General features: G+C 41.1%; 2 protein-coding genes across 4 annotated transcripts; one reads left to right on the top strand and one right to left on the bottom strand.

Moving 5' to 3' along the window:
- Window positions 1–525: 525 nt before the first annotated feature.
- On the bottom strand, window positions 526–2033 carry LOC115580525 (C-C motif chemokine 2-like). Of its 2 annotated transcripts, XM_030415010.1 has the most exons (4): window positions 2014–2033; window positions 1840–1979; window positions 1628–1751; window positions 526–1022 (listed from the first exon to the last, which is right to left on the bottom strand). In XM_030415010.1, exons 2-4 carry the CDS (start codon window positions 1901–1903, stop codon window positions 887–889), a joined length of 324 nt encoding a protein of 107 aa, XP_030270870.1. In that variant the 5' UTR covers window positions 1904–1979; window positions 2014–2033; the 3' UTR covers window positions 526–886. The 2 variants fall into 2 exon arrangements, with proteins under 2 accessions (XP_030270870.1, XP_030270869.1); XM_030415009.1 differs by having other exon boundaries at window positions 1840–2025.
- Window positions 2034–8100: 6067 nt separating this feature from the next.
- LOC115580534 (C-C motif chemokine 4 homolog) lies at window positions 8101–9621 on the top strand. Of its 2 annotated transcripts, XM_030415022.1 has the most exons (4): window positions 8101–8174; window positions 8226–8365; window positions 8478–8601; window positions 9170–9621. In XM_030415022.1, exons 2-4 carry the CDS (start codon window positions 8302–8304, stop codon window positions 9300–9302), a joined length of 321 nt encoding a protein of 106 aa, XP_030270882.1. In that variant the 5' UTR covers window positions 8101–8174; window positions 8226–8301; the 3' UTR covers window positions 9303–9621. The 2 variants fall into 2 exon arrangements, with proteins under 2 accessions (XP_030270882.1, XP_030270881.1); XM_030415021.1 differs by lacking the exon at window positions 8101–8174 and having other exon boundaries at window positions 8188–8365.
- Window positions 9622–11822: the final 2201 nt, after the last annotated feature.

An 11822-nucleotide genomic window follows, 5' to 3' on the forward strand; every position in this document is an offset into this window, starting at 1 on the left:
CAGAGTATCAGCAGCAGCACTACAAGCTGCATCATCAGCAGAATTAGTCATAGTAGTTGTGTGTGACGCTGTGAGCTGATTGGTCGACACGATGTGAGTTTCACTTTCTTCTTTGGTTTCCATCAGAAACAGCAGAGCCGAGTTTCTAAGAACAAACTGTTGTTCTGAGTTAAGCTCCCGTGAGATGGTGACTTCACAGAGACGGTCATTTTCGGATCCTTGTGATTTAAAAATCTGTGATGTCATCTCAGTGTGATGTCATTGAGCTGCACAACCAGGAAGTAAACTGCAGAGCTGTAAACAGGAAGTCTCACTGACCTGAACAGGTGTAATCTTTGTGTTCAGTGGTTTTATCTTAAATCTTTGGAATAAAATAATTTAATGGTTGATTTCTTAATGTCATCAGTGTCCTAAATGTACTTTTCCACTGCTGAAGTTAAACCGGTCACTTTCCTTTTGAAGATACAGATTTTTATTTGACAGTTTGGCTCTTGACTCGTGACCTCCAAAATAAAGTGAGCAACACTAAATCCAAAAATAAAGCTTTTATTCTGAAAGGGGTGGTATGATAAAACACTCATTTAAAATATTTTCATATAATCACATAGAAAATATTAAATAGGACACAACTGTACATTTTGAAGTGTAAAATATCTGAATATGAATCATTTTCTGATGTTAGCAGACGCTCTGATGTGTTTGATGCCTCAGAAGACAATTTTAATATTTTAACAGTCAGGTTATAAATAAAGTCAGTTTTTAAACTAGTGACTTTTCAGTATGATAATCTGTGTATTGATCAGTATGAACATCATTGATTGTCAGTTAAAGGGCTTCATCACCAGTGAACTTCAGACACATAAAGTCACGATTTACTGGTCTCGTTTCAACACGGTAAGGTGTTGAAAGGAGCAGATGGCGACTTCTTGTTGTCGAGCGACTTCTCAAACTCTGTCAGGACCTTCTTCGCCCAGTTCCAGCTGCCAACCAGACAAATCTGCTTCTTACACACAGTTGTGACTCTGTAAGAAACACACAACACAGATTGTTAGAGGCTCCCATCACATCTGCTCACCAATATGTGAAAAACACAGCACAAAGTTGATAAAAACACTTGTATTCATTGTTTCTTTTTAATTAAATTAAATTTTAATTAAAACTTTGAGGATTAAACTAAATATTTGTGAATGAACAAAAAATTGTAACTTCAGAACCAGAACTTCTTTAAGTGTCACTAACTTGATCTCATTAAATAAATGCAGAACTACCCTGAACAGGTAACTGACTGTATGTGACATGATTCTAACAGTCACTGAGTTGTTTTATTTTGTATTTCTGACACTTTGACATTAAACGATTAATGAAGTAAAAGTACTTTATCCAGTTTCTGTCACAGACAGTCGACCTGCAGGACTGCATGTAGAATAACTGAACAGCTCCCCCTTGTGGAGAGTCTGCAAACTACTACAGATCATTTATTACTGAATTATCACTCAATAAAATATAATTGTTATATTTTAGTATTTATATTAAGTGAGGAGATGATGACTGTTCCTTCCTCCTCTCATTAATCAATAAGTTCTTCAGTTTAAAATCTATGATCAATGCACCATCTGTTTATACTCACATGATTGATGGGACTGGACATTTGCTGTGGCTCCTCACGACGTTCTGGATCCTTCCTTTGGGAACAGCTAGACGGGTCACGTTTGAACAGCAGGATTCGTTTATGGACCCGGGTCCCTGGTTAGCTGTGAACACACACATGAACACACACATTTAACACTCAGGCTGCAGTTTGGATTGAGGCTCTCAGAGAATCAGAGCAGAGTGACTGACCGGCAGAGTTGAGATGCAGGAGGCCGATCAGAGCGAGCAGAGCGAAGGTCAGCAGAGTCTTCATGTTTCTGACAGAGACAGACGAGCTTCTGTTTGAAGGAAGGACTTTAATCTGCAGCTGATCTGAGTTCAGAGCTGATCTGAGTTCAGAGCTGATCTGAGTTCAGAGCTGATCTGAGCTGCTTTTATACTCACATCAGCTCTGTTCTCAGAATCTCAGCTTCCTATCTGTTTCCTCTGCTTCTCCTTTCTTTCTGCTCACTCAGGGTTTTTCTGCTCTACGGAGAAAGTAGTTAATGTGTAGAGTGGTTTCAGTGGTACTTGATTACATTCTCAGGATTCTCAGGAACATTAGGACACTGACTGACCTGATCTTAAGGTCCTAGAAGTAAATGTATGTGTGTCTCTTTAATCGTAGTTAATTAACCCTGGAGGCATTTACCCAAGTATTGCACTTGTACTTGTATTGAAGAAGTTCCTTTTCATGCATCTTTATACTTTTTCTGCACCTCTTTTTAGAGGCAAATATACTTTTTACTCACCTTACTTACTCACAAACCCTGATGTGGACTAATCAGACGCAGCGAGACGAGACAAAGACGTAAAAGACCTAAGAAGGCGTAAACAGACAGAGAGGGAGACTGAAATGTGGAGAAAAGGCGTGTTAGTGTCTCGTATGGCAAGACCCAGAGTTTGAACATAAGTAAAGGGCAAATGCCAAGTTTAAATATGCTGTACGTTTTATCAAAAGAAATGACCAGATGTTGAGGGCAAATTCCATGGGTAAAAAATTGCTGCAGAATTATGTCTATGAGTTCTGATAAGAAGTTAAAGCTTCCAACGACAGTAAGATGCCTCTGCCATCTAGTATTGATGGGGATGAAAATATTGCTGAGCTGTGCAGAACCCATTTTAGGGGAATTTTCAACTGTGTCATAAGTGCTGAGTTTAAGGTTGATGATGTGGTTAATAATGATGGTATTGTTATAAGGCCAAATGAAGTGTATTGTGCAATTGGGAAATTGGCTGCGAACAAAGCATGTGGTCCTGACAAAATAACAGCTGAACACCTGAAATATGCCAGCCACAGACTCTCAGTGTGACTTGCTATGTGTTTCTCTGGACTGTTGTTTCATGGTATATTATCTGACTCTATGCTATCTGTACTGCTAGCACCAGCCATCAAAGATAAAACCTGCAAAGCATCAAGCATTGATAACTACAGACCAATTGCTATAGCTAGTATACTATCTAAAGTGTTGGAACGGATCTTGCTTGATAGGCTTCAAGATTATGCTATAACGACTGACAACCAATTTGGATTCAAAACTAAGCATGGAGGCACTGACTTGTGTATTATGCTTTAAAAGAACTTGTCTCTAACTATAAAAGGCACAATTCAGCAATGTTTATGTGCTTTCTAGATTGTGCTTTCCATTAATCATGGCAAATTGTTTATTAAGCTGCAAGAGCGAGGGGTGCCCACATACTTAATAAGAATTCTGCATTATTGGTACTCACACCAAACCATGCAAGTTAGATGGGGCAAAATAATATCAACCCCATTCCATGTTACCAATGGGGTCAGACAAGGCGGGATATTGAATGTGACGTAACCTGGAGGACAGTTAAGGTGGAACTACTGTCTTCCAGCAACAACTATCCACGCGAGATCTCACGTGACCTTCTTTCTTATGTGAGGCTCCTTTTTCAACTTCAAGGTCAATATTGTTTTTTGCTAACGACAAAACAACGAATTATCCTGCATTTATATGAAACTAAGCTTTAGGAGCAAAGGAGAGAAGGAGGAGGTCACTCGGGATTTCGCGGTACAATGCTCCATCCATCTTTCCCTCGATGCGGTGGAGCTGACCTGTCCCCTTAGCAGAGAAACACCCCCAAAGCTTAAAGGGATATTCCGGTGTAAATTTAATCCATGGTCTAAATCACCGTGAAACTGTGTTAGACTCCCTCTCGAGAGATCAAGTTAGCAGACCGCTAATTTACGGAGTTTTATCAACCTCAGAAACGACCGCACGACAACAATACACTGCAGTAAATGGATCCAAATATAAACCGCCACCAAAAAGCCACAAATAATGCTCAGAACAGCACCAAACTTCAGCAACAGTACAAATAGGGTCTCAGCACATAGTCCGGGGCATCTAGGGTTGCCAACTCCCTGAAAAATAAAAAGGGGACAACCGCCGCAGCCCCATTTGTGATTGCACTCACCTGGTCTCATCAGTTGGCGTTTGAACATGGCGTGGGGTGAGCCACGGGGGTGAAATTTTCTGTTGACCGCTGCGCTATCACATCACATTGTGCCTCCTTTTACCTTATTAACCTTGCACGGACGTTTTCAAGCAGTTGGAGCATCAACAATTTCTCCCGTGTTCAGCCCACCGCAGCTGATTGTTTATTTATTGGTCTCAGTTAGCCGTAATAGTCCTGCTTAACTGAAATCAGTATAAAATAACAGAAAACAATAGAAAGTTGTTACTTTCTTACTGATATATAGTTCATGTGTAGTATATCAACTGCCTGTGCAGTATAAATTATGCACATCACATCTATCTATGGACTGTTTGAACTGACATGTGTAAGGTTGTATATATATGTATGTATTCAGTATAGTGTGTATTCTTCATCTATTATTCATCTATGTATTACTTTTATGTATTTATCTATTTTATGTATTCATCTATCAATTGTATGTGTTTATTACACTAAACATTTTTTTGGCCACAAAATTCTGACATTTATTGGACTTAAAAAACATTCTTATTTTTTCTACATTCCATATCTGCCTCTGGTGTTGCCTGGTGGACAACAAACCAGTCAAGGGTCCACCTGGTTGTCCCTCACGTGTAGACCACTAGATGCATGCTGTTTCACGTCAAACAGTTCACCATGGGCTACAGAAAAAGTGCACCAGCAGACATTATCTACACTTTTTCCAGCCACGTTTTCTTTTTCTCATTCGAGTCTGTATTTTTGCAGCCTTTTCTTTTTTTTATCATGGGAGTAACGTTACTGCTCATGGTGGAAGGCGTACCGTCTGCAGTGTCCTGTGAACCTGTGTCGTTGTGAGCCATGCTGGATTGTTTTGCCAGTTGCCTCAGTCTCTTGTCTTCCGGTATCTTCTTGCAAGCGACAGTACCTTGACCAATGAGAAGAGCCGGATTCTGCATTGTTATTCTCGTGTGTGAGTGTGCTGTCGGCTCATTGGTCACAGAACAGGAGAGGGCTGGCAGTAAGATTACTGTATATTTTCATATAAAACGCCCTGTCATTCATTGATTCCATTGACATTTTAAAGACCATTTTGATTCTCATGGAAATACGGGACAAAGTGCGTCCCTTTCAAGCTCAATACGGGACGATTCCGTTTTTCAAGGGACGGTTGGCAACCCTAGGGGCATCTAACCTCTGCTAGCTTAGCTGGATTTCTACTGAAAAGCTGACTAAATTTACCACTCTTCTGCAGCAGCTTCCTGTTGACAGGAAGTCCCGACGAGTCGATTACCGAGTGCAGTAGAGTTCCGCGGCTCATGGATGAAAATGTCTGATTATGACTCCATGGAAAAGCAATCAAAGTTCATATGTGTCTTACCTGCCAGTTTATAACAGTTATTATCGAGAGCGGACAGGGAAAAGAACGGAATTGAGCATTTCTAACCGCACTCGGTAATCGTCGCGTCGGGACTTCCCCGACCCGGAAGCTGATGGAGGAGAGTTGAACTCTGTTTTTAGCTTCCCAATAGAAATCCAGCTAAGCTAGCGGAGGTTAGATGCCCCGGACTATGTGCTGAGACCCTGTTTGTACTGTTGCTGAAGTTTGGTGCTGTTCTGAGCATTATTTGTGGCTTTTTGGTGGCGGTTTACATTTGGATCCATTTACTGCAGTGTATTGTTGTCGTGCGGTTGTTTCTGAGGTTGATAAAACTCTATCACTATCCCTTTAATGCTTCCACCTCCATGTTTGACGGTGAGGATGGTGTTATCCGGGTCACAGTCAGAATTCATCTTCCTGAGGCGCCGTTTACGTCAGTTGGTAGAGCAGCATCCAATGTACATTCTCTGAATCGTGACTGAGGGAGACTGACGGTCAAAGGTCAGCAGTTGTTTCCTTCTCACCCAGCCTCCTGCCAATGGTCTTGTAGCCCATTCCGGCCTTGTGCAGGTCTACAATCTTGTCCCTGACGTCCTCAGACGGCTCTTTGGTCTTGCCCATGATGGAGAGGTTGGGTCTGATTGATTCTGTGGACAGGTGTCTTTTATACAGGTAACGAGCTGTCATTAGGAGTACTTTCTTAAAGCGAGAGGCCTAATCTGTGGGAGCCAGAATTCTTTATAGTTGGTAGGGGATCAAATACTTATTTCATTTTATGAAATGCAAATCAGTGTATATATCTTTTATGTAATGTGATTTTCTGGATTTTCTTTTTGATATTCTGTCTCTCACTGTTAAAATAAACCTACAATTAAAAGTACAGACCATTAATTTCTTTGTCAGTGGGCGAACTTACAAAATCAGTGAGGGATCAAATAATTATTTCCTCCACTGTACTTCTTTAACTTCCTCTCAAGTCCCACATGAAATGAAATGTGAGAAACCTGATGGTGTAAAGAGAGTTCTGGGTCTGAAGTGGATCGGTTAAGGCAGAAAGTCTCGCACGCAATAATCACGGCTCTGATGCAGCTGAGCTTCCAGATGAATAATGTCTTTTGATTGTCACTCAACCAGCTGCAGAACTCACAAGAGGCAGCAAATGAATCTCAACAGAACCTCAACAGAACAGAGGTTCCGGATGAATGGTGCCGTTTGTATGGTCACTTCATAAGGATTATCAGGCACAAAGCACCATCGAACAGCTGAACTACAATATAAACTACCTTAACTTGTTTATTAGGTTGTTTTAGCTTCAGTGTCACTCTGGTTGTGTCAGTAACATTAACATTCACATTATTTATGATGTGTGGAGTTTGGTGCAGAGACACGAGACAGCAGAGAGACAGGAAGTTCACTTTCACATGTTTAATAATGTTTAAGATCACAAGAATAAGAAAGGATGTGAAGGAGGAACGAGGATGAGGTGGTTTCACTTCTCTACATTTCTTCATTAAACAATTTAATGTTGAGAATAATGAAGTCAGAAGTGTTTTTATTTTTAATGTGACAGTTTGTTCTTAGAAACTCGGCTCTGCTGTTTCTGATGGAAACCAAAGAAGAAGTGAAACTCACATCGCGTCGACCAATCAGCTCACAGCGTCACACCAACTACTACTATGATAAGTACTGCTGATGATGCAGCTTGTAGTGCTGCTGCTGATACTCTGATTACTTTCACTGAGGGACTTTTATGTTTCAGCCACTAAACATTAAATCACATGAAACCAAATGTGAAGCACCTCGTCTGAACACACGAGCGAGGTCATCCAGTCTGAAACATCTCTGCTGCTCCACGCCCTCAAACTGTCCTTCATGCTTGTGTTTCTTCAGGACTGGACTGTTGTCACAGGTATCCATCAGACATGCACCTGTAAATACCTGGCCTCTGTTTTCAGTCTGTGCTGGATAATGAACAGAGTGAACCTTGTAGTTACAGAGATTCACTCTGTAACTACTACTACTACTCTGTACTGATGACAGAAACCTTCTTCAGTGTCACAACTCGTTATGTGACGTCTTAGAATTGATCAACACAATAATTCATAGGAACAGACGAGGAAGTGAAACACAAAGAGTTCCGCTTGTTCGTATTAACTTCAACCAGTGAACTCATCATCACTGCTAACAGGACGAGTGCTGACAGACAGACGCTGCACAAGTCCACAGTCTGTCCTCCAACAGAAGTTCAGATACTTGGATAAAAACAGACTCTGGTAAAAGTAGAAGTGCTGATTCAGCTTGTTTACTCCAGTAAAGTAATAGATTACAGGCTCTGACATGTACTCAGAGTATCAGAGTAAAAAGTCTCCCTCTGAAGGACATTTGTGGTCAAAGCTAACTGAAGCTCACGTCATGTTAATAGAATTCAAAGACTATTAAAGTGAAAGGTAGAATCAGTAGGATTTGTCCCAGCTGATTGTTGAGTCTCATTACCAGGACGTCAAATAGACACATGTTGGGTTGGTAAAGCGTCCCGAGCAGCAACAAAGAGAGAAAATCAGAAACTCTCTGCAGATACGAGACACTAACACGCCTTTTCTCCACTTTCTCCGTAGAGCAGAAAAGCCCCAAGTGAGCAAAAAGAAAAGAGAAGCAGAGGAAACAGAGAGGAAGCTGAGATTCTGAGAACAGAGCTGATGTGAGTATAAAAGCAGCTCAGATCAGCTCTGAACTCAGATCAGCTCTGAACTCAGATCAGCTCTGAACTCAGATCAGCTCTGAACTCAGATCAGCTGCAGATTAAAGTCCTTCCTTCAAACAGAAGCTCGTCTGTCTCTGTCAGAAACATGAAGACTCTGCTGACCTTCGCTCTGCTCGCTCTGATCGGCCTCCTGCATCAAAACTCTGCCGGTCAGTCACTCTGCTCTGATTCTCTGAGAGCCTCAATCCAAACTGCAGCCTGAGTGTTAAATGTGTGTGTTCATGTGTGTGTTCATGTGTGTGTTCATGTGTGTGTTCACAGCTCCAGTCGGACCAGGGTCCTTGAATGAATCCTGCTGTCCAGGCGTGACCCGTTCACACGTTCCCAGAGGAAAGATCCAGAACATCGTGAGGAGCCACAGCCATTGTCCAGTCACAGCAATCATGTGAGTATAAACAGACGGTGCATTGATTATTGATTATAGATTTTAAACTGAAGAACTTATTGATTAATGAGAGGAGGAAGGAACAGTCTTTAGCTCCTCACTTAATACAAATACCAGAATATATCAATTGTATATTGTATATACAATTGTATAATAAATGATCTGTAGTAGTTTGCAGACTCTCCACAAGGGGGAGCTGTTCAGTTATTTTACATGCAGTCCTGCAGGTCGACTGTCTGAGACGGAAACTGGAAAAACTACTTTTACTTCATTAATCGTTTAATGTCAAAGTGTCAGAAATACAAAATAAAACAACTCAGTGACTGTTGTTAGAATCATGTCACATACAGTCATTTATTAAATGAGATCAAATTAGTGACACTTAAAGAAGTTCTGGTTCTGAAGTTACATCTGTTTGTTCATTCACAAATATTCAGTTTAATCCTTGAAGTTCTAATCAAAGAAACGTTGAATAAAAGTGTTTTTATCAACTTCTTGCTGTGTTTTTCACGTATTGGTGAGCAGATGTGACGGGAGCCTCTAAAGATGTGTTGTGTGTTTCTTACAGAGTCACAACTGTGCGTGGGAGGAAGTTTTGTCTGGATGGCTACTGGAACTGGGCGAAGAAGGTCCTGACAGACTTTGAGAAGTCGCCATCTGAGACCAAACTAGACCAGGAAATTGCGACTTTGAGTGTCTGAAGTTCACTGGTGATGGAGCCCTTTAACTGACAATTAATGATGTTCATACAGATCAATATACACATTATTATACAGAATGGTAACTCGTTTAAAAACTGACTTTATAACGTGACTGTTATAATATTAAAATTGTCTTCTGAGACATCAAACACATCAGAGCGTCTGTTAACATCAGAAAATGATTCATATTCAGACATTTTACACTTCAATATGTACAGTTGTGTCCTATTTAATGTTTTTTCTATGTGATAATGTGAAAATATTTTAAATGTATGTTTTGTTTTACTGCCACTTTCAAAATAAAAGCTTTATTTTTGGATTTAGTCTTTTGTTCACTTTATTTTGGAGGTCAAGAGTCGAGAGCCAAACTGTCAAATATAAATCTCTATATCTTTTAAAAGGAAAGTGACCAGTTTAACTTCAGCACTGATGACATTTAGAAATCAACAATTGAATCATTTAATTCCAAAGATTTAAGATAAAACCACTGAACACAAAGATCACACCTGTTCAGTTCAGTGAGACTTCCTGTTTACAGCTCTGCAGTTTACTTCCTGGTTGTGCAGCTCAGTGACATCACACTGAGATGACATCACATATTTTTAAATCACATGGATCCAAAAATCAGAATAGAAAGAGTCAAAATTGCAGTTAAAAGTGTTTTATATGACTTACAATGTATTTTCACTGACAAATGTTTAATTAGATTGATGACAAACTGACAAACACAATCAAACAGGATCAATCAATTACCTGTCTTTCGTAGTTCACTAAGATACAAAGTTTCTCTGGATTTACGTTTCCTGGAGGAAACCATAAGAGGCGGTTAGAAGAGCCCGGTGTAAAGTCATGAAAGGATCCTGAGCGTTCTTACTTTTCTATGTGCGTCAGATAAATGACAGATGGCGCTGCGATAACACCAGAGTTGTCACGGTAACACGAGAGAAGTCGCCTCAGCTGAAGATTAGAAATGTTCGGTCACGCCAGCGCCGACGACTGATGACGTACGGAGGTCTTGAGGTTTCAGCTGCAACCTCTGTAACTCTGATCTGAGGTGGACGGACTGGAACTCTCAAACACACCTGCTGTAGATCTGCACTCGTCTACTTAACTCTCTTCTTTCATTCAGCTGGTGCAACAACCACGGACATCAATAAGCATTTTGTTTTCTCGGAGTCGTTAATGGAACGTTCATCCTTTGTGTGCACAGTCGTCTCCACTCGAAACCAAGCAAACTCTGCTCGCGCCGACATCTGTTGTTATGACTGTGTTTGAAGACACAGATGGAGCCTCTTTCTGCCTGAACTTCTTCAAACACGGCTGCTGGCACGGCGACTTCCACTCAAACCACAAACAATGGAGACATTGAAGAGGCCAGCAGTCACGTGTCCTCGTCCTCCGTCGCCTCTTCGCTTCCTCCAATCTGCAGCCGCTCTCTATTCACAGACACTGAAGCACAGACTGGAAGCTGGGGCTGAAAAATGATGGATTCGTTATGTCCTTCATGTAATCGTCAATGAACACAAGCTGTTAAATGATTAATAAACAACACGTACGGTATTTATCAAACAATAGCTGTCAAGAGAAGAAAGAGGAGATCAGATGTCGCCTCTTCTGTTCCCTCATGTCGTCTGTATCTCTGCATGTTTTCTGAAAGTGTGCAGATACAAACAGACCGAGCAGAACCTCCGGTGGTCGTGTAACAGTGAAGACCCGCGGGCCAGAAGAAGGAAAAAATGGTTGGACTTTTTGAGGAGAGGTCACGAACCTATTACTACTGGACATAGTGGCATACAATGACCCAGTGCCCAGCTAACTTCCTGTTTAGCGCCCAGCTAACTTCCTGTTTAGCGCCCAACTAACTTCCTGTTTACTAACTTGAATGAGGATAAAATATTTTGATGTGCAGCTCTTCCGGGATTGTGACTTGAAATGTATCCACTGTTTTACAGACGCTTCTTTCACATATAAGCTTATGGGAACAAGTCTTTTTTCGGCCATAGTTAATGATGCGACGATGTAATTAAGACACACAATGAAAACTAGCTTCAGAGCCTCGCGCTCTTTAATCCGGGCTCGGGATTGGTCCTATAACGTCCTCCGTCAAGCCTTCCGGAAGAGCACCACACTTTGAACCCAACTTACGTAGTGACCAAACCGTGTGATTACATCATCACGTGATGCACTGCGACCCAAAAAAGACAGGAAGTTAGACGGCTCGGACGGCAGAAGTCACTAGTCACCACAACACAGAAGATCCGGGTATTTCTATCGACTAGTGAGCAGCTCACGTAGGAACGAACCGGACTCTGTCTCCGTCTCAGTCGACCACCGCCAGAAGCTTTCAAGCGTACTGTCGTATAAATATTAGGCTGATGGATCCAAACACCTGGCAGAGCAAATAACTGATATCTGAAAAATAGTGAAAACACTACAATATTCCATAAACTGAAGCTGTAAGTGATTTTTGTCATCATCCTCCGGCCTCAAGATAAAAAAAATACAAGCAGAAGAGTGAAA

The sequence above is a fragment of the Sparus aurata genome, chromosome 4, assembly GCF_900880675.1.
Source record: "Sparus aurata chromosome 4, fSpaAur1.1, whole genome shotgun sequence".
Classification (NCBI taxonomy): domain Eukaryota; kingdom Metazoa; phylum Chordata; class Actinopteri; order Spariformes; family Sparidae; genus Sparus; species Sparus aurata.

What these genes read in the sequence shown, in the direction of transcription:
- LOC115580525 (XM_030415010.1), bottom strand. Translation starts at nt 1,903, where the DNA reads ATGAAGACTCTGCTGACCTTCGCTCTGCTCGCTCTGATCGGCCTCCTG. An exon ending in CCTGCATCTCAACTCTGCCG is followed by an intron (nt 1,752 to 1,839) that starts GTCAGTCACTCT and finishes GTGTGTTCACAG; the next exon opens with CTAACCAGGGACCCGGGTCC. An exon ending in TGTCCAGTCCCATCAATCAT is followed by an intron (nt 1,023 to 1,627) that starts GTGAGTATAAAC and finishes TGTTTCTTACAG; the next exon opens with AGTCACAACTGTGTGTAAGA.
- LOC115580534 (XM_030415022.1), top strand. Translation starts at nt 8,302, where the DNA reads ATGAAGACTCTGCTGACCTTCGCTCTGCTCGCTCTGATCGGCCTCCTG. An exon ending in CCTGCATCAAAACTCTGCCG is followed by an intron (nt 8,366 to 8,477) that starts GTCAGTCACTCT and finishes GTGTGTTCACAG; the next exon opens with CTCCAGTCGGACCAGGGTCC. An exon ending in TGTCCAGTCACAGCAATCAT is followed by an intron (nt 8,602 to 9,169) that starts GTGAGTATAAAC and finishes TGTTTCTTACAG; the next exon opens with AGTCACAACTGTGCGTGGGA.